The sequence below is a fragment of the Pyxicephalus adspersus genome, chromosome 3, assembly GCF_032062135.1.
Source record: "Pyxicephalus adspersus chromosome 3, UCB_Pads_2.0, whole genome shotgun sequence".
NCBI lineage: Eukaryota > Metazoa > Chordata > Amphibia > Anura > Pyxicephalidae > Pyxicephalus > Pyxicephalus adspersus.
Genome location: NC_092860.1, coordinates 122,071,286 through 122,085,185, shown reverse-complemented (window position 1 = coordinate 122,085,185; position 13,900 = coordinate 122,071,286). Strand labels below are relative to the sequence as shown.

Sequence of the window (13,900 nt, the reverse complement as noted above, 5' to 3'; positions counted from 1 at the left end):
AAGAGAACTTTCCTGAAGAACTAAAAGAAAAAACAGTTTTAAGACCCACAAAGACCTGATATTTGCACAGTTACATACTAAGATATTAGGCATTATTCTATTTCATGGGGAAATGGGCAAAGAGAGGAACTTCTCAGCACCCCGTCGTAGAATTTGTTGTTGCTTGAGACATCCAAAATTTGAACTGCATACAATTCTACTTATTTCATCACAGACCTAATTAGAATCATCCTACTTTGTTAAGAAAGGAAATGAAGACGCAAAGTCAGTGCAGACCATGCCAGAACAGTACACAATGTTCCCTGGCTGCAGGAGTTAGTTATACAGTTCTGGGACATGAACACAATTGATGCTGAACGGTTATAGAGGCTTGGAGAGTTAATATACCCCAACAGAGTTCTATGATGAAAGTTGCAGTGCTAAGAATATCATCTGAAGTTACTACCCAAGACATTTGTCACATATCAGACATTTATATACAAAGATATAAGAAAATGTCTATGAATATAGCTAATACTTACTCAGCGCCAATAGACAAAAAGCTACAAGATTCAGAGGAGACCACCCAGCCTTCTGTGTCAGTTGGATTTTTTGCTATAAGAGAAGAAAAAAAAAAAAAAGAAAAAAACTTTTCATCAGTAAATCTGGAAATGCATGACATCTACTTCGTCATTAAACGCATCCAATCTGGCACATGTATAAAGTGTCATATCTACCCATTTTTGTAAGAAATACCATTCAAATATTTCCCACCAGCTATAGGTCACAGAAGGGCATCTGCTACATTTATCCAAAATCCCAAATTATATTAGTCAGGTGTCACCACATTGATAATCTGCTGCTCCACCAGCGAAAAAAAACAGTTTGAGGACCTGGTGGCATTACATGTCTGGCAAATGTATGGAATCACCAGAATGGCTGGACAACATTACAGATGAGTACATTATTATTATTATCTTGTATTTATTTAGTGATGACATTTCACAGCACTTCACATTGTACTTCATCATAATACTAACGATCCATTAAAAGGGCCCACAATGTAATGTCCCTACCATAGTCATATGTTATTACCACTAAGGCCAATTACGGGGTGAAGCGAATAAACCCAACTACCTATCTTTGGAATGCGAAGGAAACCCACACACAAACACAGGGAGAACATGCAAACTCCATGCAGATAGTATTCTGGCTGGGATTTGAACCTGTGACCTAGCGCTGCAAAGGCCAGAGTGCTAACCACTGAGCCACCGTACTTCCCAGCATTTTTTTTTTCCTATGGCCAATAAACAACTTATATCTACTTGTTTAAAAACAAGTAGACCCTGGCTGCTCTTTATTAAACTACTATTTGTCATCATACTTTAAAGTAGAATAGTCAAAAAAATGTTTCTACACCTTCATCAGGTTATCAGTCAGTAGGCTGCTAAAATGTAAATACACAAAAATTACAAAATATTTACTTTTCTAGTTTGATTTTTGGAATTGGGCAATTGGCAATAAAAACCCCTGGGAGGGTGCCCTTTATGTGCTGCTTGGTTTTGCAATATATGAAAAGGAGAGGAAAAAAAAAAACAAAACCAAAAGAGGAACCCCCCCCACTTTCCCATAACGTAACCCCTCACCTAGTCTACCCATTTCAAATACAGCCGTTCTTTGGAAGACAGAACAATCCACAAACAATCTCAAGAGGATAAGACAAATCTCAGATTACGCCATTTTCATGGTCATAATGTTGTCCCAGGAACTAAAGCAGATTGGCTTGCTATTGGTACACTGAAGTTTGTTTCATTGAAATAGTGAACAATTTGTATGCAAGGCAAATACAGGAGATAAGATTAGACTGTGAGAAGTAAAACAACCAAAAATCATGGAGGTCACCAAACACCAGCTCCATCCTCAACACACCGCTGTGTATTCTGATAGAAATGTCTGAAAGCACCATTGTTCAGAGCTTTCCTCCTACAAAAAACTATTTTATTTATAGGCATCTTAAAATGCTACCTGTCTGGCTATCATGCCAATCTAGTATTTTTGATCAGCAATGTCAGAATACATCTTTCTCTTAACCCTAGTTTCCTTAAATATCGAAGTACAAAATGTAATTAAGGTGTAAAAAGTACTTCCACCCATAGCAACAAAAAATAGGCAGCTTTGAGACATGTAAAATGCGTTTTTCCTATTTGTCCCCACTTGCAGCCAGAAGCAAGCTCTGGTAAAATATTACCAAAAATTTTGTTTGCTCAGACATCGGCTTCAATGACAAATAGCATCTGTCTAATAAATTAGTATTTCCATAGATATCCCAAACACTCTTACATTTTAATCTGGTTGTAGCTGAAGCCTGACTTCTGCAGCAATGCTTTTCTCCAACTTCTAGATGTGAAGTACACATGCAAAAACTGCTGAAATAGCTCTCCGTGGGACTACATGCCCCATACAATCAATGTACATGCACCTCTACATGAAACACTGCCCTCAGAGAGGGGCAAAGGATCTGCTTCAGGTTTCATTGTGCAGTGTGGCCAGCATTATGTGTTAAACACTTACACTTTAGTTACACATTAGGTCTCTCACAGCTGCAATGCAATGTAGTATAAAGAAGTGTATATGTAAATGTAACTTACATCTTTCTTCAGTGGTCACTGGGATGAGCCTTCCAATACACAAAGGTCTGTTACCATAGGGGTCCCGTACAGCATAGATGACATCATTGTGCATAACCAGCAGGGAGTAGGATGTTGGAGTCTCTTTCATCAAGTTCTTGATTCTGAAAAAAAATAAAGAAATTAAATTTAGTTCTAAAATCACTCCTAACCAATCATGGCACAGACATTCTCCTTATCAACATCTAACGACCAATAGACTCAAGACTTCCATCCCCATAGGTTGGATGGAATTATTGCCCATATTATATTTGGCAGGACAGGACTACTTATCAGCATCAATACCACAACCTAAGATGTCTCAACAAGCACAAGAATGCTGCCTCTCCCTTCACAGGTGGCGGTTATGGGAAATCAAACTTGTTAAAGTACCTGTGGTCAACCCAAAACTGAAGTTCAAACAGCTGGAATCCACTGAAATACTATTCCAGGAAGTAGAAACTTTATTAAATACTCCAAATCATCATTCCAAATACAAAATGCAAAGTCAGTCTGTGCAAAATGTGATTTCAGAATAACAAGCAGCCGCTGTGCGCAGGCCCAGTCCTTACAACACGTAATCCACCCTCAGATCCCTTTAATTGGAATTCTGACTAAATATGAAGTCACGTCTGCATCTTTAATATTCTTTAAGGATCTCGCCCATAAATGGACACAAAATGGCCTCAGCTACCATGTAAATAGTGTAGCTTTCTTGGGATTTTTTTTCCTAAGGAACAACCATTAATCCAGTTGGTCTAAATGACCTTCAATCACTGTTCCAAAGTCCAGTTCTGGAAGGATGACAGAATATTCACATAGCTGAAACCAAACAATGTTGCAATATCAGAAATCACAGCATGGTAAGAAATATCAGGCATTTAATCTACTTCATATCTTTCAAAAAAAAATGATTAAAAAGGGTTAAAAATTGAATTGTGCACATCTGCTATCCTATACAACAGCACAAAAAGAACACAAACAAATGCACTACTAATTTTAATTCTAATTCTAAACTGCAGTGAAATCAGGAAACCAAATGAATACAATATGTATAACCCTTAAATGCACCTCTGCCCCTTTGTGTACAAGGAACACCAACAAAATTTGCATATCTCCAAACTGACAATGGCTTCTTCTAGTGCACCCTGCAAAAATGTGGACTACAAGCCTTGTAAAAGAAATGTCTTCCCTAATCTGTGTAGACTAGGATGAAGACTTTCCTTCTCCTGTACTTCTCCTGTCGGGCAGCAAGCAAAGACCACACAAGTCGTCAGTTGAGCAGCCTTGATTTTCACCTGTCCTGACATGTTACTGTTCTGTTGCACCACTTATAACCTACTAATAATTTAGGTAAGAGTCAATCAAACCAGCCTCACAGTCCTATATTCCTTCCATGCCCTCATTCCTGCACCAACATGATTGTACTGGCTTCACAGGGTAAGCCAGAAGGGAAACAGTCCCATAGCCTGGGATAGCAGACTTAGGCTGCTGTTAATATGTGAATAAAAGAGGAATTCTGGGAAATGATCAGACTTGATATGATAGACTGTACAGTGCTGTGCAATATGTTGGTGCATAATACAATGTAAAAGGCCAGTATGTTTAGAGTCTGCACAACAAAGAAAAGACACATCTGAATCTTACGTGATAAATCAGAAGACTTACTGACCCCAAGGAGTTCTACTTTTCTGGCAGTGATACCTGTGCATGGCTATGGAAGCAACACCATGATACGATTCTCTGAGAATCTGAAGTTATCTTTTTGGTCCACACTCCCAGAGATGGAAAGAATAGAAGATTGATAGTACACAGGTTGTGTCACAAAGTATGTACAGTAAATATTACCAGCTCACTTACACATCTGTAATGTGTTCAATTTCAGATAAACCTCGAAACCATCCAGTTTCTTACCGTGCTATCCAATCAGGTGTGTGATCTTCTTCCAGGGGAGGTGTGAAGGCCAGAAGCTGTGTGATGAGCTCACTGTCCGAGCTTGTGGACAGACCGATGCCATGTCGCATCAACTGTAATAAAAAGAAAAAAGAAGCTTAAAATTAGTAAGCACTATTCATTCACAAATGTACAGTATATTAAAATGCCTGAAATAGTAAGCAGACAAACCATACCCTTTCTGGACAGAGGTAGTAGTAAAATTTTTCCAGCCAGCACACTGCCAAAAGTTTCTGTTCTACCGCAAGGGCAAAAGTTATAGGGCATTGTGCAGTACACAAAATCTATACAAAGGATAACTACACACACACATTTACACTTTAAGCAACTTACACACACCAGATAATTGTTGAAGGCGAAAGGCAAAAAATCTGATGTGTGTACAGTGGTCCCCCCCCATCATCTTTCTTTAGTCTCCTGTGGTGGATTAATGAATAACTACAAATTTCAAAACCAGAAATAAATTGTAGACAGGTGCAGCCCATGTATTGTGAAGCAGCTCTTTAGCACCACCCATAAAACAGCCAGGTAATAACTGAAAAGTGCCGTGTGGTGCACCCAGCTATGAGGGGCTGGAGAGAACACTGGACTAATTAGGAATGATTACTGTGCATTTCTGTGGAGGAGAGAGGTTCTGCTCACTTTCCCCCACCCCTCCAGCGCACCATATACACCAGGGGTCGCCAACCTTTTAGATCTCACCACTAAATTCATAATTTTAAATCCTGACATTATGATTTTTTTTTAAAAAAAAAAAAGATAAATACATTTGTAAAATAATGATCTTCCTAATGGTGCCTGACGAGGACTGTGGAGGATCTGATTCATTGACCAGCTCACGGTTAGGTGAAGTATTACTATTGTTACTATTATCATTAGTTGCATTATCTTTGGTATTACTAAAGAAATGCAAAATATTTGTTTGCTTTTTCTCACTCATAATGGGTTTATTTTATTCCAATCTAGGACCAAACAAGAAATGATAGTTATCAAAGTCAAACTATTTGATGCCATTACATATAACAGTTAGACAATACAACAAGAATACACAGTTAATGGCATACTTACCTAAAAGAGCATCTGAGAAATAAACAAATAAAATAAATCAGATGAGAATTGGTATTTGTGGAGCGGGTGACTGTTGTAATGATGGAAACAATACGGAAGCGTACGGCTCGGCAACGGTCGCCTCAAACAACTTAACCTTACACTGACGTCACGCTACACCTCTCCTGTTTTCCGTCTCTTGTACAGTTTGTGAATTTAGTGCAAAATTTAAAGGCCAAAATTGTCATTCAGAATATAAGAATTTATTAGAACATTACTTTTTTTCTTAATAATAAAACATAAAAATTGCAAATAATTTCCAAATTTTGTACCCCCAGTGGGCCATGGACCACTGGTTGGCAACTGCTGATATACACAACACCCATTTAGTCATCTGTCATTGGAAACAACCACAAAAGATTGTTTGCAGCAATCATTATCTGACATTTGTTCTGGGCGTTAGAATGCTGAAACCACTCATTAATTCCTTATGTAGATCCCAGAAAACCTAACTGTAAAAATTAAGACAAATAAAATCCATTTTTTAAATTCTTCTAACTAGTCGGTGTGTGCAGGAACAGGAGGCGAGATCGTGCAGGATCGTTCGTCGTTCATTTAACAACAATAATAATTGGAAGTGTGTACGTAGCTTTATTTATTGAAAAGTAACCAGACGTTATTCCATTTGTTACCATGAACAGGACTGAGGACAAGGTGAATAGAGGGAAACACAGGGAAATGGAGTTTCAATTTTTAAAAACCCTCTCCTTCACAAAGGAATGAAAACACAAATGCACATTTTTATTCGTTCAGGATGTTATCATGACATCCTAGCAGCAGTATGACTTGGCACCTTGTTCCATGTTTTTAGATAAACTGTGTTTAAATTTAATGTGGCTTTAAATAAATTTGGGTCTGAGACGTACTGTACTAACTGGAACATTTTCTATGCTTGCTGGACTCACTGGTTGGAGAAGACATCATGGAAAAGCCAAGAGTAAATGGCAATTGCCACAAGAATGCATTCTGACCATCTCATGATTGGTAGAGATTCATTTCTGCAGGCTGGTGGAGAATGACACAGCCCAAGTGTTATGCACAAGGCTTCAAATTCAATTCCATCTTCGTATTTAAGTGGTCTTCCCTTTTCATAAGAGAGGCTTCTTAGTGCTCACGTCTGAATACAATGTTCACCCCCCTGGTGTTTTAACGCTGTCCGTAATTCCACGCAAAAAGCATTACATTTTTTTGCATGGAAATTTATTTTACATTGTAGGCTATAATTCTTAGGCATAACTCACCGAAATATGTTCAATATTTATTAAATGTAATTTTATATTTTAAAAACTTTATACACACACACAATTATATCAAGATTTCATTGTACTGGACTCAATACAGCTATTCTGTATTTTTTCCGCCACTCCTCCCGCCCAGAATCCGGGAAACCCCGGAGGGAGGGAGAAGACGTGTCCCGAGGACCAGCAGGATGCCGGGGGACAATAAAACTAGGTAAGTGGGTTTTTTTTTAAATTTTTTTTTAATCTTTTTAGTGACCCCGATTGCCACTCGGGATTACCGCTCTTTTGCATGAAAAATCCACTCAGGATTTTCCGCTGGGGGGGGGGTTAAAGTACAACTCCCAAGGTACAGGAATTAGACAAGCCAATAATCCTATTGTATGCTTGATTTATACCCAGTTTACACTGGTGTAGCTCTTTAGAAACACTTGGAAGTCCAATAAAGCAACCAGTGTGTTTTACAAAATGGAAATATTCCATGTACATGTGTTTTACTGACATTGTACTAGTGAATGTTTAGTGAAAATTACACTCACTGCTTTATATACAAGCCTCAGGGTGTCATGCTTTGGGACAAGGCCATACCTAGCCAAATGTAAGGTAGAGAAGACTGATACACGTTAGTTTTGTACTGGCTCATTGACATTTATTTTAGGCTTGCCAACTGTCGTGCAGACTTATTTCTGAGAAACAACATCTTTATTTGTCCTTATCAAAAAGATAATAAAATGCTAAACATGGGTAGGATGAGCTCAAGTTTTCAAGGTTAGTACAGGATTCCTGTACATGAGGCAGAGAGTTTAAAATTTGTAATTACACATTAGGCATCGGAGTAGTAAAATCAATGTGTTATAAAGGAAATGATACTGGTAACCACTGAATATCACGAGACCAGGAAACAGAGGAGGAGGATATTATCTGAAAACATCCGGGCTGACATATATAAAAAAGTTAGGTTATGTTCACACTAGTGATAGAGGTAAAACCCCTGCGTTTACCACTCCCAAGTGCCTACTGTACATAGGTAGTAGCCGGGTGCAATTTAAAACACCCAACCGGGAGCCAGAAGATAAATTCACACCTTTGTTTTTCTCTGTATCCCTCATTGAAAATTCACTTTGCCAAATTTAGTTTAGTTTGCCAAATTAGACTTTAGTAATAAAATCTAAAAATCATTAAAGCAGAACAAAATTTTACTTTACATAAAAGGGTTGTCTACCCTTTTATGTAAAGTAAATTTTTTTTTATTATGTAAAATTAAAAAAATTATTTAATTAGGGTTAAGCTGCTGGTGCACAGCCTTCCTGGGATACCCACATCACCCATCCCAGGACATTTCTGGCTGCTCCTTTTTGTCTGCAATGGGAGAAATAAATGCCCATCTCACACATGTGCAGTCAGATCAGAGCACCCCCTTTTAGGGGAGACGGTCACCCAATCTTAAGTCTGTGCAGTGAGAGATCGGGTGACATAGCCAGAAGGAGGAAGATAGTGGTGCTTTCTCCACATTGGGACAAAGGCAGATTCCAGGACAGCGGCAGACAAAACGGGGGCTCTGCAGTAACAAAAGTGAGTGAGTATTTGTTTTGTTCTGCTTTATCAGAGGAATGCTTTGACACTCACAGTTGTTAAAGACCATACTAACCACGATCAGTGCCCTTCAACCAGCATTTATGGATTACAGAATCATGTGACTGTTCATTAACTCCTGACTGCAATAATGGTTAGGTACGGTGCCCTGTGCCGAATCAAAGTTCTACAGTACAGCATACGTATGTATTACAAATCAAGTCAGCCAATCATGGTGATCACATGAGAGTTGTTTACAAACAAACCCACCATCTTCAGCCATCACTGTGCCTCCCAGAAAGTCAGTGACTGGTGAAGGCAGCAGTAATAATTAATGAGGAACAGAACAAGACTGTATAGGAACACTGGTTACAGGGCCATAGTCACGGTCTCTGCACAGTCCAGATTTTTGGACACACTTTGCTTTAACGAATACTGTTAGATGGGAGACCATTGGAAAAACAATGTTCTACAAGGTTCAGGTGGACACATGCCAACCACGTGTTGGTGCAGATTTAATGTGAGAATTATTGTATTACCTTTCGCTTAAGTCGAGCTGCGTTTACTAGTTCACCATTATGTGCCACAGCAATCTTTCCATGAAGTGTTTCTACAACGAACGGCTGACAATTCTCCAATGCTGAATTTCCGGATGTTGAATATCTTGTGTGGCCGATGCCCAGGTTGCTCCCTCCCAGTTTCTTGAGAGTCTCCTCGCTGAACACATGATTGACCAAACCCATTCCCTGTAAGGGGGACACAAACTGTGTTAGCAAAGCACAGGAGGATTGTATAGGAAGTGCAGAGTATTTGTACCACGCAAACAACAGTGCCACAATTACCTACCCCTGTAAGGCAGGCAGAAACATCCCAGGTATAGCTTGGACATTGTCAGAATATAGCAATAAATTGCTCAATTTCATACCAAGTAACTATTTTGGCTGCTCAGGAACAGCTAGAGTATTAGACAAGTTTAGATTCAAAGAGGTTGTTTACTGTCAGCCCCACAACTGAAAACCCTTGCACCCCTGACCTATGGAAGCAAAGTGACAAACCTGAGAATTACTGTTAAAAAAGCATGAGACAGCCCTGGTGCATAGTGAATGACCATGGTGGGACATGGGTGAACATTTTTCAGCTTTGTGTAAATGCAAATTTAGGTTTAAAATGTGCATGGTCTCCTTCCTATCATGAGTGTGCAGAGTCAGGGAAGGTAGTTATAAGCGGCTGTGGGGCCAACATTAAATACCCGATACTTTTCTCTGTATGGCAAATGCACAAACTTACTTTAGGAAAGATTTTCATCTGGCTGATTTTTTGGGGGTAAATGTGCATCTTTAACCCTTCTAATCTGTACTCACACTTCCAGAATATATCGGCATCAATATTTCTTGTTCTGTAAGCCCATGTGTACCAGGCATACATTAACCAGATAGACCACACTGCTTTGTTTACTAAATAAAGTCCATTGGCAACCAAGAATCCTGCTACGGGGCATGAAGGGAAGGCAAAAGAGCAGTATATTTGGCTGCTGGGCAGGGTGGGGGACAGGGACTGCAAACAGTCACACACTATTATTGTTATAAGGTCAAACCACATAATTGGCTCCCATGTTTTTAGGGTTGGTGTCTGGGTATTACAGGAATTTGTCTGTAGTGTAGCACCCATAAGAATGATTATGGATGACCAGTTCCTACCTTGTGTGTTCTGTAAGTTGGAACAGCGCATCCATCGCTCGTCACAATGCCAGCACTCTCCTGTCCCCTGTTGAGATATAATTAAGCCATCAATAAATTTGATAATAAAAGAAAGATTTCTGTATTTCCTGCTGTCACAAGCAAACACATGTCTGTTTTAATGGATTACATTTTAGTACTACTTCTAAAGGCAAGGGTGATAATACATGCAATGTTTGAAGAATCAGTGTTCTCCCCAGTCCCTTTTAGCTGGGTGCACCACCCGGCACTTTTCAGTAACCACCCGGCTGTTTTGTGGGCAGTTACTGAAGAGTTGGGTCCCAAAACAGAGCCTACCACCCACCTATAGCTTCTTCTCACCGAGCTGAAAAAAAATTCTGGGAATGATCACCAATTAATGGTAGTTTAGGCTATGCATTCAATATTTGCAAGTAGAAGACCTACTGCAAAATAGAATGACCGAGTTTTTATTTCGTTTTATCTTCATTAGGTTTACCTTGATTTCACATAACCCTAACATGTTTAATAATTGTAACATTTAGCTTAAAATTTCCATTTAAATGTTTCTATGGTCCCCTTTTATACCTGTATTATTGTATAATGCAAATAAAGATTAGTTACTAGAGAAAAGGCCGACCCTGCCCCCATTCTCATCAATTTTTCATTTCAAAGATTTTTATTGGTTTTCAGGGAAATTTAAAATATAAAGAAAGAGATGGGTATAATCAAGTATCAAAATATCAGCATGAACAATTCAAATAAAACAAAGCTCATCAATTTTGAAGGGGAGATCATCAGCAAAACCCATTATAAAGGAGTCAGCCGACACTCCGATCTTCATGGTGAGAAGAAGCCGTAAAGCACAAACACTGTGCTGCGCTGCAAAGCGACAAGAACAATCTGAGCAAACATGGCTGACCACAACATACTGAAAAAAGATATATGAATGTCATCATTGATTTCACAAAACTAGAATTGAGGCAGGTCCAATAAATTGCATGCAGAAAGTCTGAAGATTTATTAAATGAGGGTTTAGTGCATACTCCTACGGTTCTTTTATGATCATGTACATGTCACTGTGGTGGTCAGTAACATCTTTGAGAACCTCCTACTAATGTATTGTGTTTACTGAAAAGTGGTGCACCCGGCTAAAAGGGTCTGGGGAGAACACTGCCAAACTCTATAAATTCTGCCATATAGCATATCACAAATAAAAAGACCACAGGGGATATACTGGAATTTTAATGAAATAACACAGGAGTGTTCTCCCCAGCCCCCGTAGCTGGGCGCACCACCCAGCACTTTTTATAAGCACCTGGCTGTTTGTGGGTGGTTACTGAAAGTTGGGCTACAATAGAGGGACCATCACCCACCCCCAGCTTCTTCTACCCAGCTTAAAAAATTCTTGGGAAAACCCTGCACAATGTATTGCAATGGTCTACACAAGGGGTGCAAAGCTATGTTTGCTCCAGCATTTTGGAAACCTTAGAGTTGACCCCTTGACCAGGGCTGGGGCTAACTTTAGAAGAACATGTGGTTTGCATGGTCAGCACCATTTTGTTTGTCACAGGAAGGGGTCAGTAGGATCACAGGGGAACTATTCATGTAACCTGATACACTGTACACATGAAGATTCACCTCTAAATTAAGGAAGGGGAAGTAAATCAAGGTGTAAACTACAAGATGAGTGCATTGGGCTGGCAGGGTGACCTGGATCATGTTTGGTCACCAAGGAAATTGTTATAGTTTCAGCCATTGTCCCAGTACTGCATCACAAAGCATTGAAAAGGTGGGGGGAGGTGGTGGGGGTTGTAGTTTTGAATGGGTGAGGACCTGTCCTGCTACAATGCTATCTAAGTGTGGACAACACAATGCACCAAATCGGGTAAAACAAGAAACCAACTTTGCCTTGGGAGAGAATAACTAATAATGAAACTGTCAATGGTAGATATAACAAACTAGAGATCTGTTCCCAACAACCACCAGTATAACACAACAAGGCTTGGACTGGACAATGGTTACCATTCAATGGAAAGAATTGTTCATTGGTATGATCACTCTAGTAAAGACCTAACTTGCTGTAACCCATTAAATAACTTTCAGGTCTTCAGGGAAGCCGTTCTGTAATTCCTGTACCCCCGGCTCACAATATATTATCATGGTGATCAGTGGGAAGAATGTCTCGTACATGGCTGACCAGGGGGAAGGATGACACCATTACACATAGCCAAAAACATCATTGGTGTCACCTAAGCTGACCTGAGAGGCACACATTGCTGGGGGAACCCTGACTGGGGGATACTGCTCTACTCATCCATTTTTGGGGTGCAGATAGGTTACAATTTGAAGCACAGGTACATGGGGGTGAAATCCATTTTATGTACAATACAATCACTTCCGCCTAAATTCAGGCAGAAAGTGATTTTATTATACATATCAGTGTTTTAGGACAATCCAGGTATAATATCATAGTCCCAGGATGTTCCATGGCACTGGAAGACACACAGTCCTTCAATAAAGAATGTTATTGTATGGCCATCACTATGGATGAGATGTAAGGAACCCCCCATACAACCTGTAGAGAGGTGTCAGAGCCCCCAGCAATTATTACTATGGAATGGGTAAGCAGGGTGTCTAGTGAGGTGCTGCAGGTCATGTACAGGTCACAATGCATGCAGAATACAGCAGCTCTGTACCATAGATCTATACGTCTCCCCATCACACACACTGGTTACCTGTGCTGCAGCCCCACCATGCCCAGGGTGATGATATGGGGCACATCCAGCTGGGTGGGCCATGTCCCCGATGCCAGGCACCCGAACACCCCGCACTCCTCCCGGATCCCCAGCTCTTCCAGCTCCATGGTGCAGACACGTGGGTCCCTCCGACACAGCAAATACTTCCTGGGCGCCTCTCTCAGGGCCGGGATATTTAAATGTCGGAGGGCGAGGCTCCACCCCGGGGCAGAGAGGAGACCGGAGGGGGATAGAGATAACAAGTGGGGGTCAGGGCTCAGCCGGGGGAGGAATGGCGGGGGGCAGAGAGTACAGATAGATGTACGGCCATGTGAGAGGGGCGTGTCCGGGGAGGAGCGAGGGAGGGGACAAACGCCACACCTTCTTGAAGGAACATAACAATATAGAGAAAACTCATTAGCTCCGCCCAGTGACGGGAGGAGAGAACGCACTGACTGTAATACAAGGAGATGGGAGCGCAGGGATCAACACAGATACTTCTATATGGAGTTCAATATATATATTATAGGATGATTTGTATATAAACACTATTATATTATAGGATGATCTCTATATAGAGTGCACTATTATAATATAATATAGGATAATCTCTAGATAGAGTACACCCAATATATTATAGGATGATCTCTATATAGAATGCATTATTATAATATAGGATGATCCCTATATAGGATACACTATTATAATATAGGATGATCTCTATATAGAGTGCACTGGTATAATATAAGATTATCTCTATATTGAGTACACTATTATAATATAGGATGATCTCTATATAGAGTGCACTATTATAATATAGGATGATCTCCATACAGAATACACTATTTTAATATAGGATGATCTCTATATAGAGTACACTATTATAATGGATGGGATAATCTCTATTTAGAGTGCACTATTATAACATAGGATGATCTCTATATAGAATACAC

At 39.9% G+C, this 13,900-nt stretch overlaps 1 protein-coding gene across 1 annotated transcript in view; it reads right to left on the bottom strand.

Annotated features, from left to right (window-relative positions):
- Positions 1-13,289, bottom strand: part of PPAT (phosphoribosyl pyrophosphate amidotransferase) — a 17,157-nt gene extending 3,868 nt beyond the window's left edge. Inside the window, exons 1-6 of the mRNA XM_072406854.1 lie at positions 12,948-13,289; positions 10,213-10,279; positions 9,055-9,261; positions 4,560-4,672; positions 2,628-2,770; positions 522-594 (exon numbers count right to left, since the gene is read on the bottom strand). Coding sequence (XP_072262955.1) covers positions 522-594; positions 2,628-2,770; positions 4,560-4,672; positions 9,055-9,261; positions 10,213-10,279; positions 12,948-13,075 — 731 coding nt within the window. The 5' untranslated portion in view covers positions 13,076-13,289. The remainder of the gene's footprint in view (positions 1-521; positions 595-2,627; positions 2,771-4,559; positions 4,673-9,054; positions 9,262-10,212; positions 10,280-12,947) is intronic.
- Between the last annotated feature and the right edge of the window lie 611 nt (positions 13,290-13,900).